At 42.1% G+C, this 12,774-nt stretch overlaps 1 protein-coding gene across 3 annotated transcripts in view; it reads right to left on the bottom strand.

Annotated features, from left to right (window-relative positions):
• Positions 1-12,774, bottom strand: part of LOC121532240 (F-box only protein 31-like) — a 33,535-nt gene that overhangs the window by 8,814 nt on the left and 11,947 nt on the right. For 2 of the 3 annotated variants that reach the window (XM_041838062.1, XM_041838063.1), the window contains 4 exons: positions 6,969-7,045; positions 6,589-6,756; positions 5,720-5,794; positions 5,274-5,383 (listed from right to left, as the gene is read on the bottom strand). In XM_041838062.1, the coding sequence (XP_041693996.1) occupies positions 5,274-5,383; positions 5,720-5,794; positions 6,589-6,756; positions 6,969-7,045 (430 nt within the window). Of the gene's footprint in view, positions 1-5,273; positions 5,384-5,719; positions 5,795-6,588; positions 6,757-6,968; positions 7,046-7,605; positions 7,693-12,774 lie in introns of all 3 variants that reach the window. The other variant, XM_041838064.1, reaches the window with a different exon arrangement.

Here is a 12,774-nt window from a genome sequence, read left to right as displayed (position 1 = left end):
TGGGGAGTTTCTCCCATTCGTCTCTGCAGATCCTCTCAAGCTCTGTCAGGTTGGATGGGGAGCGTCGCTGCACAGCTATTTCAGGTCTCTCCAGAGATGTTCGATCGGGTTCAAGTCCGGGCTCTGGCTGGGCCACTCAAGGACATTCAGAGACTTGTCCCAAAGCCACTCCTGCATTGTCTTGGCTGTGTTCTTAGGGTGATTGTCCTGTTGGAAGGTGACCCTTCGTCTCAGTCTGAGGTCCTGAGCACTCTGGAGCAGGTTTTCATCAAGGATCTCTCTGTACTTTGCTCCGTTCATCTTTCCCTCGATCCTGATTAGTCTCCCAGTCCCTGCCGCTGAAAAACATCCCTACAGCATGAGGCTTCCACCACCATGCTTCACCGTAGGGATGGTGCCATGTTTCCTCCAGACGTGACGCTTGGCATTCAAGCCAAAGAGTTCAATCTTGGTTTCATCAGACCAGAGAATGTTGTTTCTCATGGTCTGGGAGTCTTTAGGTGCCTTTTGGCAAACTACAAGCGGGCTGTCATGTGCCTTTTACTGAGGAGTGGCTTCCGTCTGGCCACTCCACCATAAAGGCCTGATTGGTGGAGTGCTGCAGAGATGGTTGTCCTTCTGGAAGGTTCTCCCATCTCCACAGAGGAACTCTGGAGCTCTGTCAGAGTGACCATCGGGTTCTTGATCACCTCCCTGACGAAGGCCCTTCTCTCCCGATTGCTCAGTTTGGCCGGGCGGCCAGCTCGAGGAAGAGTGTTGGTGGCTCCAAACTTCTTCCATTTAAGAATGATGGAGGCCACTGTGTTCTTGGGGACCTTCAATGCTGCAGAAATGTTTTGCTACCCTTCCCTAGATCTGTGCCTCGACACAATCCTGTCTCGGAGCTCTACGGACAATTCCTTCGACCTCATGGCTTGGTCTTTGCTCTGACATGCACTGTCAACTGTGGGACCTTATATAGACAGGTGTGTGCCTTTCCAAATCATGTCCAATCAATTGAATTTACCACAGGTGGACTCCAATAAAGTTGTAGAAACATCTCAATGATGATCAATGGAAACAGGATGCACCTGTGCACAATTTCAAGGGGTCTGAATATTTATGCAAATAAGTTCTGTTTTTTATTTGTAATACATTTGCAAAAACTTCTAAAAACCTGTTTTTCGCTTGGTCATTATGGGGTACTGTGTGTAGATTGATGAGGAAAATGTTTTATTTAATCAATTTTAGAATAAGGCTGTAATGTAACAAAATGTGGAAAAAGTCAATGGGTCTGAATACTTTTCGAATGCACTGTAGATTCTTGGGTTGCTTCAACCAGTTTTTGCCCAGTGGGGAGAGGGTTGGGGTGATTTTTCAAATACAGTGAGGAACTATTGTCATTCGCAATGGATGTAAAACACTCTGTTGACTGTGTGTGGTGATGAAAAAAATACTTTGAGAAGTTCCGCAGCTCATGAGTGTTGGTGAGTTAAGTCAATCAGAAATACTAGGCTATCAGACATCCCCAGATGGTAACCTTTATAGGCCTACATTTGTGCACAGGACAGGTACTTCTACGCGTGCTCAAGCAAAATATCCTTTATAAAAAAATAAAAAACATTAACAAACAAAGGGCAAACAATTCACACAATGAATGCACATGAATTAGTGGGAGACAGAGAGTGCATTCTGGAGAGAGATGCGCCTATAGTGAGTCTTCGCCACACACCCCTTCCCTTCTTCTTGTGTCAACATTTTAAATTAGGGATGTCATTTATGACAGGTCCAGAACAGAGGCTGGGAAACGCACAGTATTAAATAGAGCCATGACTACATGGAACTCTCTACCACCCCAGGTAACTCAAACTAGCAATAAAACCAGATAAAAAAATCAGATAAAAGAACACCTTATGGCATGACAGGGACTGTGAAGAGAGACATTTTTATTTATATGTATTGTATTTTGCATTGTATTATGTGGTAGTGTTGTGTATATTAAGTATTTTATTTGTTGTGTTTTGTTTCCTGTTTGGACCCCAGGAAGATGGGATAATTGGGGATCTTAATAAAATACTAAGCTGTAGTGTAAGTAGCAGCTCATAGAGCAGGTGCCTATCTCCTGTTTCTGTAGCGTGAGGCAGCTTGATGTAAAAGTACACCTCATGGACAGGACGCTAGTCTATCGCAGGGCCTTATCCACAATCTATCTCCTAGTGTAGACAACAACTAAATTATTTTAGATAGGCCTACAACAGAAAATGCATGTGAAACATAAAATGTTCACTGCCTGCCAGACAAGTCAAAACAATTCTGCTGGCTTGCACAGCAATAAAGCTTCATTTGTAATATTTCGGATCAATTTGGGTCCGATACAGACCCAACCCAATTTGGATCCGATTCTCCCTCATCTCTGACATATTTTGGGTTGGATCTGGTCCACCTCGGATCCAAATCAGATATTGATTTTCAAAGAAATAACCGGGTCCTGTCGGTGTCGGATGGGAATTTCACTGATCCAATTCGGTTCGGATCTCAATTTCAGGATCCGAGAAGACCTCTAATAGTAACCTCCCTTCAACCATACATTTATTTCTTCATCAAATGATAAAGCTGTTAACATAAAGTTATGACTGGATGGATAAATCAATAAATAGGATATACAGTATTAATAAATGGATAGATAAAGTAAGGACACAGGATGAAATACCTATTGGATGAAGGGATGAATGCAAAGATAAGTTATGGAATATGGATGAATGGACATTTTCGGTCGAATGGGAGTTGTGAATGTGTTGTGTAAGTCAGTATGTCCTTCTTTACTCCACACAAAGAATGTTTGAAATCAAAAGAAAGTCGTCTACAATCCTACTTCCGTGTTATATAAAGAAATGTTAGAAAATTCCTTGGTTCTAGTGGGTGGCGAGCACAGAATTTCACATCAGCGCCGCCAGCTGGATGGGGGTTTACTACTGTGTAAGGCAGCCTACAGATGAGTACTAAAGATAAACGATAACTACACGTAGAAAAGCAGTGGTAGGTTAGTTTAGTGGGTTGGAGTGAGCTGTGTGGCATAATAGGTCTTATGTGCATTGTTATAATTTGAAGGTTCTGAAAAGTTCCATGGCAGTTAATTCAACAGTGGGAAGTTAGCTAAATTAGGTGATGCGGTTACTAAAACAGCTATACCTCTTGATTGGTTGTAGATAATTCTGTTCTGATTCCAGATTTAAATAGCAAAGAAGTAGAACAAGATGTCACACCCTTTAGGTCTTTGTGAGTATGCATAGCAATGGCTCTGTTTCGGCTGCTCAATGATGAGACATGAGCTAGCTTATTTCCGTCAATAAACTCCTACAAACAGCTGTCACTTTTTGTTAGTAGAAGACAATTCTGACCGATTCCAGATTTGAATAGCAGAGAAGTAGAGGAAGAGTTAATTCGCTAGAAGTTGTCTGACTTGTTGGGGGAGTTCTTTAGAAAAAGTTGGGAAAAATGTTTAAATGCAGTTCCTAAAACAGCTGTACTGTTAGATCTGTAGTGGATATTTTTGTTCAGCAAACAGATTTGAATAGCAGAGATGTAGACGAAGATGTCATAGCCTCCAACGTTTTGTCTAACCTGTTTGGAAAGTACCAGGGATACCAATATCCCTGTAAGCCTCCTTGGCCCATGTTGTGTAAAATTGTGGATTAATAATATTACATTGTATTGCACCCTCTAAACCTTTTCCACAGATCCCTTGTCCAAAATTAGTTTGATCTGTTTTTGCTATTTAACCACACAAACACACACACACACACACACACACACACAACCGATCAAAGGTTTTAGAACACCTACTCATTCAAGGGTTTTTCTTTATTTTTACAATCTTCTACATTGTAGATTAATAGTGAAGACATTAAAACTATGAAATAACACATATGGAATCATGAAGTAACCAAAAAAGTGTTAAACAAATCAAAATATATTTTATATATATTAACAGGTGTGCCTTCTTAAAAGTTAATTTGTGGAATTTCTTTCCTTCTTAATGCATTTGAGCCAATCAGTTGTGGTGTGACAAGGTAGGGGGGTATACTGAAGATAGCCCTATTTGGTAAAAGACCAAGTCCATATTATGGCAAGAACAGCTCAAATAAGCAAAGAGAAACAACAGTCCATCATTACTTTAAGACATGAAGGTGAGTCATTATGGAACATTTCAAGAACTTTGAAAGTTTCTTCAAGTGCAGTCGCAAAAACCATCAAGCGCTATGATGAAACTGGCTCTCATGAGGACCGCCACAGGAATGGAAGACCCAGAGTTACCTCTGCTGCAGAGGATAAGTGTATTAGAGTTACCAGCCTCAGAAACTGCAGCCCAAATAAATGCTTCACAGAGTTCAAGTTACAGACACATCTCAACATCAACTGTTCAGAGGGGACTGTGCAAATCAGGCCTTCATGGTCAAATTGCTGCAAAGAAACCACTGCTAAAGGACACCAACAAGAAGAAGAGACCTGCTTTAGCCAAGAAACACGAGCAATGGACATTAGACCGGTGTATTTCCCACCGTAAAGCATGGAGGAGGTGGTGTTATGGTGTGGGGGTGCTTTGCTGGTGACACTGTCTGTGATTTATTTAGAATTCAAGGCACACTTAACCAGCATGGCTACCACAGCATTCTGCAGCGATACGCCATCCCATCTGGTTTGTGCTTAGTGGGACTATCATTTGTTTTTCAACAGGACAATGACCCAACACACCTCCAGGCTGTGTAAGGACTATTTTACCAAGAACGAGAGTGATGGAGTGCTGCATCAGATGACCTGGCCTCTACAATCCCCCGACCTCAACCAAATTGAGATGGTTTGGGATGAGTCAGACCGCAGAGTGAAGGAAAAGCAGCCAACAAGTGCTCAGCATATGTGGGCACTCCTTCAAGACTGTTGGAAAAGGATTCCAGGTGAAGCTGGTTGAGAGAATGCCAAGAGTGTGAAAAGCTGTCATAAAGGCAAAGGGTGGCTATTTGAAGAATCTCAAATATATTTTGATTTGTTTAACACTTTTTTGGTTACTACATGATTCCATATGTGTTATTTCATAGTTTTGATGTCTTCACTATTATTCTACAATGTCAAAAATAGTAAAAATAAAGAAAAACCCTTGAATGAGTAGGTGTGTCCAAACTTTTGACTGGTACTGTGTATATATATATATATATCTGGCCGAAGACCCCCTGCAGTACCTGCGCGGACACCTGACCCCACTTTGGGAACCCCTGGACTATGTCATGAGGAAAACCTACTCGTATTGGCTTGTGTAGATGAACTTCATGAGTATGAGCTCCTGCATGTGCTCATGGAAGATGTCCTCCAGTGTCCTCCCCCACTCCTCCTCCAGCCACGTCCGGAACTCCTGCCAACAGAACAGAACACGGTCATGCCCACTTACCGATTTGCCCCAATCCCCTATTGAAATCAAATGTCATTACAGTATCTATCCTGTTACAATGCATAGCAGTCACTCTTGCCTGCTTGACCATTATTTACCATGTGCTGAACAAATTAATTCAACATAAATCTTAGACAAATGGTACACTTTCAGTATGATAGGAGCTTTGAGGTTAAATGTGTTTGCAAAAAGTGCTAAACAGATATGTGATTGATGAATTAATTTGACAAATACACAGTTGCCTCAGCTATGTGAGAACAATATACAAACTGTTGCGAAATGACAAGAGACCGTTCTCACCTCCTGCCTCCCCCCTGGCATGCGGTGATGGTCTGTCTGGTTGCACTTGGTCGAGAACTCGTCCTTCTTCCCAGTCTGGAAATAAGAGAAGACATCCCAGCTTTTCTCACAAAGCCATGGAAGACAGGGGACTACTTCACCACACAGTGAGTGCACCGACTTACACATTACAAAAGGATAAGATCAGTAATGAGTATGACTATTTAAGCACAATAAGCCCATCATTATCTCCCTTATTATCGATTAATCAGTTTCCACCACGTCATCCCTTGTGTTGTCTGTCTCACCTAACAGTCCCTCTTATGGGCACTACAGAGTTAGAAAAGCTAGAGCAACAACAACTTGTGACAAAAGGCATGCAACATTTTAAAGTAGTCGACTGGGTGGGACTTGCTGGTTCAAAGAATGCCATCCAGGTCAGTAGGTCAGTCAAAATATACTCCTGAGCAAACATTAAAGGGGCTATCCCAGTTGCTACATACATTTTTTGACATAAATGAATGATGCAGTATATACACTAATTGATTAGAATAGAACTTATAAATTCCTCGCAAGCTTAGTTCAAATGTCGAACCCCATCAGAACCCAAAATATCAGCTTGTTTAACTCCAATGTTTGTAAACATAAACAAACACTGTATAGCCTCAAAATATGCTTAACACTATCATTTTGATATTGTGGATGGTGAGTCCTTGCATCAATAGCTCATTATGAATTTAAGAGTGGTTACATTTCTCCAGGCCCATCCCTCAGATTTTTGCCAACTGCAGATTGCTCCTCTAAAAAGAACTGCAGGTGGCAGTACAATAAATCACCAACGTTGGTTTTACGCCCATTCAAAACACAAAAGAAGGAGAAAATGGACTCACCTGGACGTCCCCCTTGTGAGGGCCCTTGTGTCCGTACATACACTCCACTGCTGCCTTGTTGCTCTCCCACATGTGGATGCGGAAGAGTGGCCGCCGCCTCATGGGATCCTCGACCCGAGGGTCGTGGGGGGGCAGGTACATCCAGCCAAGGATGAACAGCCCGTCAACCTGGAGAGGGATGGGTATGGTAGCGGAGTAATGGGATAATGTTTTAGTTTTTTTAAGTCATCACCACCTAACACAAATAATATGTTTTGATGGGAAAAGACACACTCATTTTTGTCCCTCTCTACAACCAGGTGTGCTGAACAATTTAAAGACACATTTTTTTAAAAATGTGATAAAGAGGGGACACAATAGTGTGTGTACTGATTACGTACCACCACGTTGAGCAGCCCTCCGTATGGGCCTATGTCAGGCTGCCAAAGACCCAGGATGTGTCTGTATGGGTGCAGCACTGCAACACAACAGGACAGTGCAACAAAGGGTTAAACACTAAAAGAGTGGTGAACAGTTCAATCGCAGGGCATCACAGCAATACATAACATAATTTGGACTGACAACTCAACACACCATATCACCATGGACGAGATCTGGCCTCACCTCAATGATAGCAGATATGGCAGAGGGGACACATTGTTATTGTACTCACATGAGAAGATGCGTTGAAGTTATATGAAGGGAATGGTCTCCATTGTTCCAAAAGAGTGCATGATGTAGACAAATTAAACAGGGAGCTGTCACCAAGCACTAACTATGTTGACTAGCATGCTAAATGCACACATCACACATACTGTAACTTTTTTCAGTACCATTTCTAGTAGTCAGATGTCTGAGTTAAGGTAAGGAGCAAAGTGCATTCACTTCAAAACCACATCACACAGTCAGCAAACACATGGTATTTGGTATTTGTCACAACCGGCTGCAACAACATAAAACAAGTGCACATTGGAGTCTGTCACAAACTAGCACACGCGTGTCGAGACAGTCAGGTCAGCCATGTGCAGCAGGACACACAGCGCCTGTACACGTCCCTGTAGTCCATGTGCTCATAGTCTTGTAGGAGCTTCATAAAGCGGCCAGACTTCACCAAAAGGTTCACACCTGGACAGGTACACCACAACAGTGGGCAGACTAATCAATATGCTCTTGGAGATTAGTGAATATACAAACAAAATAAATACATACACACACTACCATTCAAAAGTTTGGGGTCACTTAGAAATGTCCTTGTTTTCCATGAAAACATACATGAAATTAGTTTGAATAGGAAATATAGCAAAATGCATAGGAAATGTAAATGTAAATGAAATATAGTCATTGACAAGGTTAGAAATAATTATTTTTAATAGAAATAATAATTGTGTCCTTCAAACTTTGCTTTTGTCAAATAATTCTCCATTTGCAGCAATTACAGCCTTGCAGACCTTTGGCATTCTAGTTGTCAATTTGTTGAGGTAATCTGAAGAGATTTCACCCCATGCTTCCCGAAGCACCTCCCACAAGTTGGATTGGCTTGATGGGCACTTCTTACGTACGGTTGAGATCCGGTGACTGTGCTGAACACTCCATTATAGACAGAATACCAGCTGACTGCTTCTTCCCTAAATAGTTCTTGCATAGTTTGGAGCTGTGCTTTGGGTCATTGTCCTGTTGTAGGAGGAAATTGGCTCCAATCAAGCGCCGTCCACAGGGTATGGCATGGCATTGCAAAATGGAGTGATAGCATTCCTTCTTCAATATCCCTTTTAACCTGTACAAATCTCCCACTTTACCACCACCAAAGCACCCCCAGACCATCACATTGCCTCCACCATGCTTGACAGATGGCATAAATAATAATAATAATATAATATGCCATTTAGCAGACGCTTTTATCCAAAGCGACTTACAGTCATGCGTGCATACATTTTTTTTGTGTATGGGTGGTCCCGGGGTTCGAACCCACTACCTTGGCGTTACAAGCGCCGTGCTCTACCAGCTGAGCTACAGAGGACCACATCAAGCACTCCTCCAGCATCTTATCATTTGGTCTGCGGCTCACAAATGTTCTTCTTTGTGATCCGAACACCTCAAACTTCGATTCGTCTGTCCATAACACTTTTTTCCAATCTTCCTCACTCCAGTGTCTGTGTTTTTTTGCCTATCTTAATCTTTTCTTTTTATTGGCCAGTCTGAGATATGGCTATTACTTTGAAACTATGCCTAGAAGGTCAGCATCCCGGAGTCGCCTCTTCACTGTTAACGTTGAGACTGGTGTTTTGCGGGTACTATTTAATGAAGCTACCAGTTGAGGACCTGTGAGGCGTCTGTTTCTCAACTAGAAACTCTAATGTATTTGTCCTCTTGCTCAGTTGTGCACCGAGGCCTCCCACTCCTCTTTCTATTCTGGTTAGAGACAGTTTGCGCTGTTCTGTGAAGGGAGTAGTACACAGCGTTGTACGAGATCTTCAGTTTCTTGGCAATTTCTCACATGGAATAGCCTTCATTTCTCAGAACAAGAATAGACTGACGAGTTTCAGAAGAAAGTTCTTTGTTTCTGGCCATTTTGATTCTGTAATCAAACCCACAATTGCTGATGCTCCAGATACTCAACTAGTCTCAAGAAGGCCAGTTTTATTGCTTCTTTAAAATCAGCACAACAGTTTTCAGCTGTGCTAACATAATTGCAAAAGGGTTTTGTAATGATCAATTAGCCTTTTAAAATGATAAACTTGGATTAGCAAACCCAACGTGCCATTGGAACACAGGACTGATGGTTGCTGATAATGGGCCTCTGTACGCCTATGTAGATATTCCATAAAAAATCTGCAGTTTCCAGCTACTATAGCCATTTACAGCATGAACAATGTCTACACTGTATTTCTGATCAATTTGATGTTATTTTAATGGACCAAAAAAATGCTTTTCTTTTGAAAACAAGGACATTTCTAAGTCACCCCAAACTTTTGAACGGTGCGTTCAGAATAGTATTCAGACCCCTTGACTTTTCCACATTTTGTTACGTTATAGCCTTATTCTAAAATTGATTAAATACGTTTTTCCACCCTCATTAATCTACACACAATACCCCATAATGACAAAGCAAAAACAAGTTTTTAGAAATGTTGGCAAATTTATTGAAAATAAAACTCTGAAATATCACATTTACATAAGTATTCAGAACCTTTACTCAGTACTTTGTTGAAGCACCTTTGGCAGCGATTACAGCCTCAAGTCTTCTTGGGTATGACGCTACAAGCTTGGCACACCTGTATTTGGGGAGTTTCTCCCATTCTTCTCTGCAGATCCTCTCAAGCGCTGTCAGGTTGGATGGGGAGCGTCGCTGCACAGCTATTTTCAGGTCTCTCCAGAGATGTTCGATTGGGTTCAAGTCCGGGCTCTGGCTGGGCCACTCAAGGACATTCAGAGACTTGTCCCGAAGCCACTCCTACATTGTCTTGGCTGTGTGCTTAGGGTTGTTGTCCTGTTAGAAGGTGAACCTTCGCCCCAGTCTGAGGTCCTGGACGCTCTGCAGCAGGTTTTCATCAAATATCTCTCTGTACATTGCTCTGTTCATCATTCCCTCGATCCTGACTAGTCTCCCTGTCCCTGCCGCTAAAAAACATCCCCACAGCATGATGCTGCCACCATCATGCTTCACCGTAGGGATGGTATTGGCCAGGTGATGAGCGTTGCCTGGTTTCCTCCAGACGTGACACTTGGCATTCAGGCCAAAGAGTTCAATCTTGGTTTCATCAGACCAGAGAACGTTGTTTCTCCTGGTCAGAGTCCTTTTAGGTGCCTTTTGGCAAACTCCAAGCGGGCTGTCATGTGCCTTTTACTGAGGAGTGGCTTACGTCTGGCCTGATTGGTGGAGCACTACAGAAATGGTTGTCCTTCTGGAAGGTTCTCCCAGTTCCACAGAGGAACTCTGGAGTTCTGTCAGAGTGACCATCGGGTTCTTGGTCACCTCCCTGACCAAGGCCCTTCTCCCGATTGCTCAGTTTGGCCGGGCGGCCAGCTCTAGGAAGAGTCTTGGTGGTTCCAAACTTCTTCCATTTAAGAATGATGGAGGCCACTGTGTTCTTGGGGACATTCAATGCTGCAGAAATGTTTTGCAACCCTTCCCCAGATCTGTGCCTCGACACAATCCTGTCTCTGAGCTCTAGGGGCAATTCTTTCTACCACATGGCTTGGTTTTTGCTCTGACATGCACTGTCAACTGTGGGACCTTATATAGACAGGTGTGTGCATTTCCAAATCATGTCCAATCAATTAAAATTTACTACAGGTGGACTCCAAACAAGTTGTAGAAACATCTCAAGGATGATCAATGGAAACAGGATGCACCTGAATTGAATCTCATAGCAAAGGGTCTGAATACTTATGTAAATAAGGTTTCCATATTTTTTAATTCCTATAAACCTATTTTTGCTTTGTCATAATGAGGTATTATGTATAGATTGATGAGGATTTTTTTTTATTTAATAAATTTTCGAATAAGGCTAACATAAGAAAATGTGGAAAAAGTGAAGGGGTCTGAATACTTTCCGAATGCACTGCATGTATGTATGTATGTATGTATGTATGTATGTATGTATGTATGTATGTATGTATGTACGTATGTATGTATACAGTACCAGTCAAAAGTTTGGACACATTCAAGGGTTTTTCTTAATTTTTTACTATTTTCTACATTGTATAATAATAGTGAAGACATCAAAACTATGAAATAACACATATGGAATCAAGTAGTAACCAAAAAAAGTGTTAAACAAATCAAAATATATTTCATATTTAAGATTCTTCAAAGTAGCCACCCTTTGCCTTGATGACAGTTTTGCACACTCTTGGCATTCTCTCAACCAGCTTCATGAGGTAGTCACCTGGAATGCATTTCAATTAACAGGTGTGCCTTCCTTCTTAATGTGTTTGAGCCATTAAGTTGTGTTGTTACAAGGTAGGGTTGGTATACAGAAGATAGCCCTATTTGTAAAAGACCAAGTCCATATTATGCCAAGAACAGCTCAAATAAGCAAAGAGAAACGACAGCCCATCATTACTTTAAGACATGAAGGTCAGTCAATCTGGAATATTAAGAACTTTGAACGTTTCAGAGTTCTCTGCTGCAGAGGATAAGTTCATTAGAGTTACCAGCCTCAGAAGTTGCAGCCCAAATAAATGCTTCAGAGTTCAAGTAACAGACGCATCTCAACATCAACTGTTCAGAGGAGACTGCGGCTGTAGTGGAACAGGTTGAGAGCTTCAAGTTCATTGGTGTCCACATCACCAACAAACTATCATGGTCCAAACACACCAAGACAGTCGTGAAGCAAGCTTCCTGCTATCCAGGACCTCTATACCAGGCGGTGTCAGAGGCAGGCCCTAAAAATTGTCAAAGACTCCAGCCACCCTAGTCATAGACTGTTCTCTCTGCTACCGCATGGCAAGCGGTACCGGAGCGCCAAGTCTAGGTCCAAAAGGCTTCTTAACGGCTTCTACCCCCAAGCCATAAGACTCCTGAACAGCTAATCATGGCTACCCGGACTATTTGCACTGCCCCCCCACCCCACCCCCCTCTTTTACACTGCTGCTACTCTGTTTATTATTTATGCATAGTCACTTTAAAATCTACCCACATGTACATATTACCTCAATTACCTCGACTAGCCGGTGCCCCCGGACATTGACTCTGTACCAGTACCCCCTACTGCTTTTTTATTTTACTGCTGCTCTTTAGTTATTTGCTTTTATCTTTTACTTATCTATTTTTTTACTTAACACTTTTTTTCCCATTTTTTTTTTTTACTGCATTGTTGGTTAAGGGCTTGTAAGTAAGCATTTCACTGTAATGTCTACACCGGTTGTATTCGGCGCATGTGGCAAATTAAATTTGATTTGATTTGCATCGGGCCTTCATGGTCGAATTGTTGCAAAGAAACCACTACTAAAGGACCAATAAGAAAAAGAGCCTTGCTTGACCAGTGGAAATCTGTCCTTTGGTCTGATGAGTCCAAATTTGATATTTTTGGTTCCAACCGCCGTGTCTTTCTGAGACGCAGAGTAGGTGAACTGATGATCTCAGCATGTGTGGTTCACACCGTGAAGCATGGAGGAGGAAGTGTGATGGTGTGGGGGTGCTTTGCTAGTGACACTGTCAGTGATTTATTTAGAATTCAAGGCACACTTAACCAGCATGGCTAC

Source organism: Coregonus clupeaformis, chromosome 19, assembly GCF_020615455.1.
Source record: "Coregonus clupeaformis isolate EN_2021a chromosome 19, ASM2061545v1, whole genome shotgun sequence".
NCBI lineage: Eukaryota > Metazoa > Chordata > Actinopteri > Salmoniformes > Salmonidae > Coregonus > Coregonus clupeaformis.
This window is presented reverse-complemented; position numbering and strand designations above follow the sequence as displayed.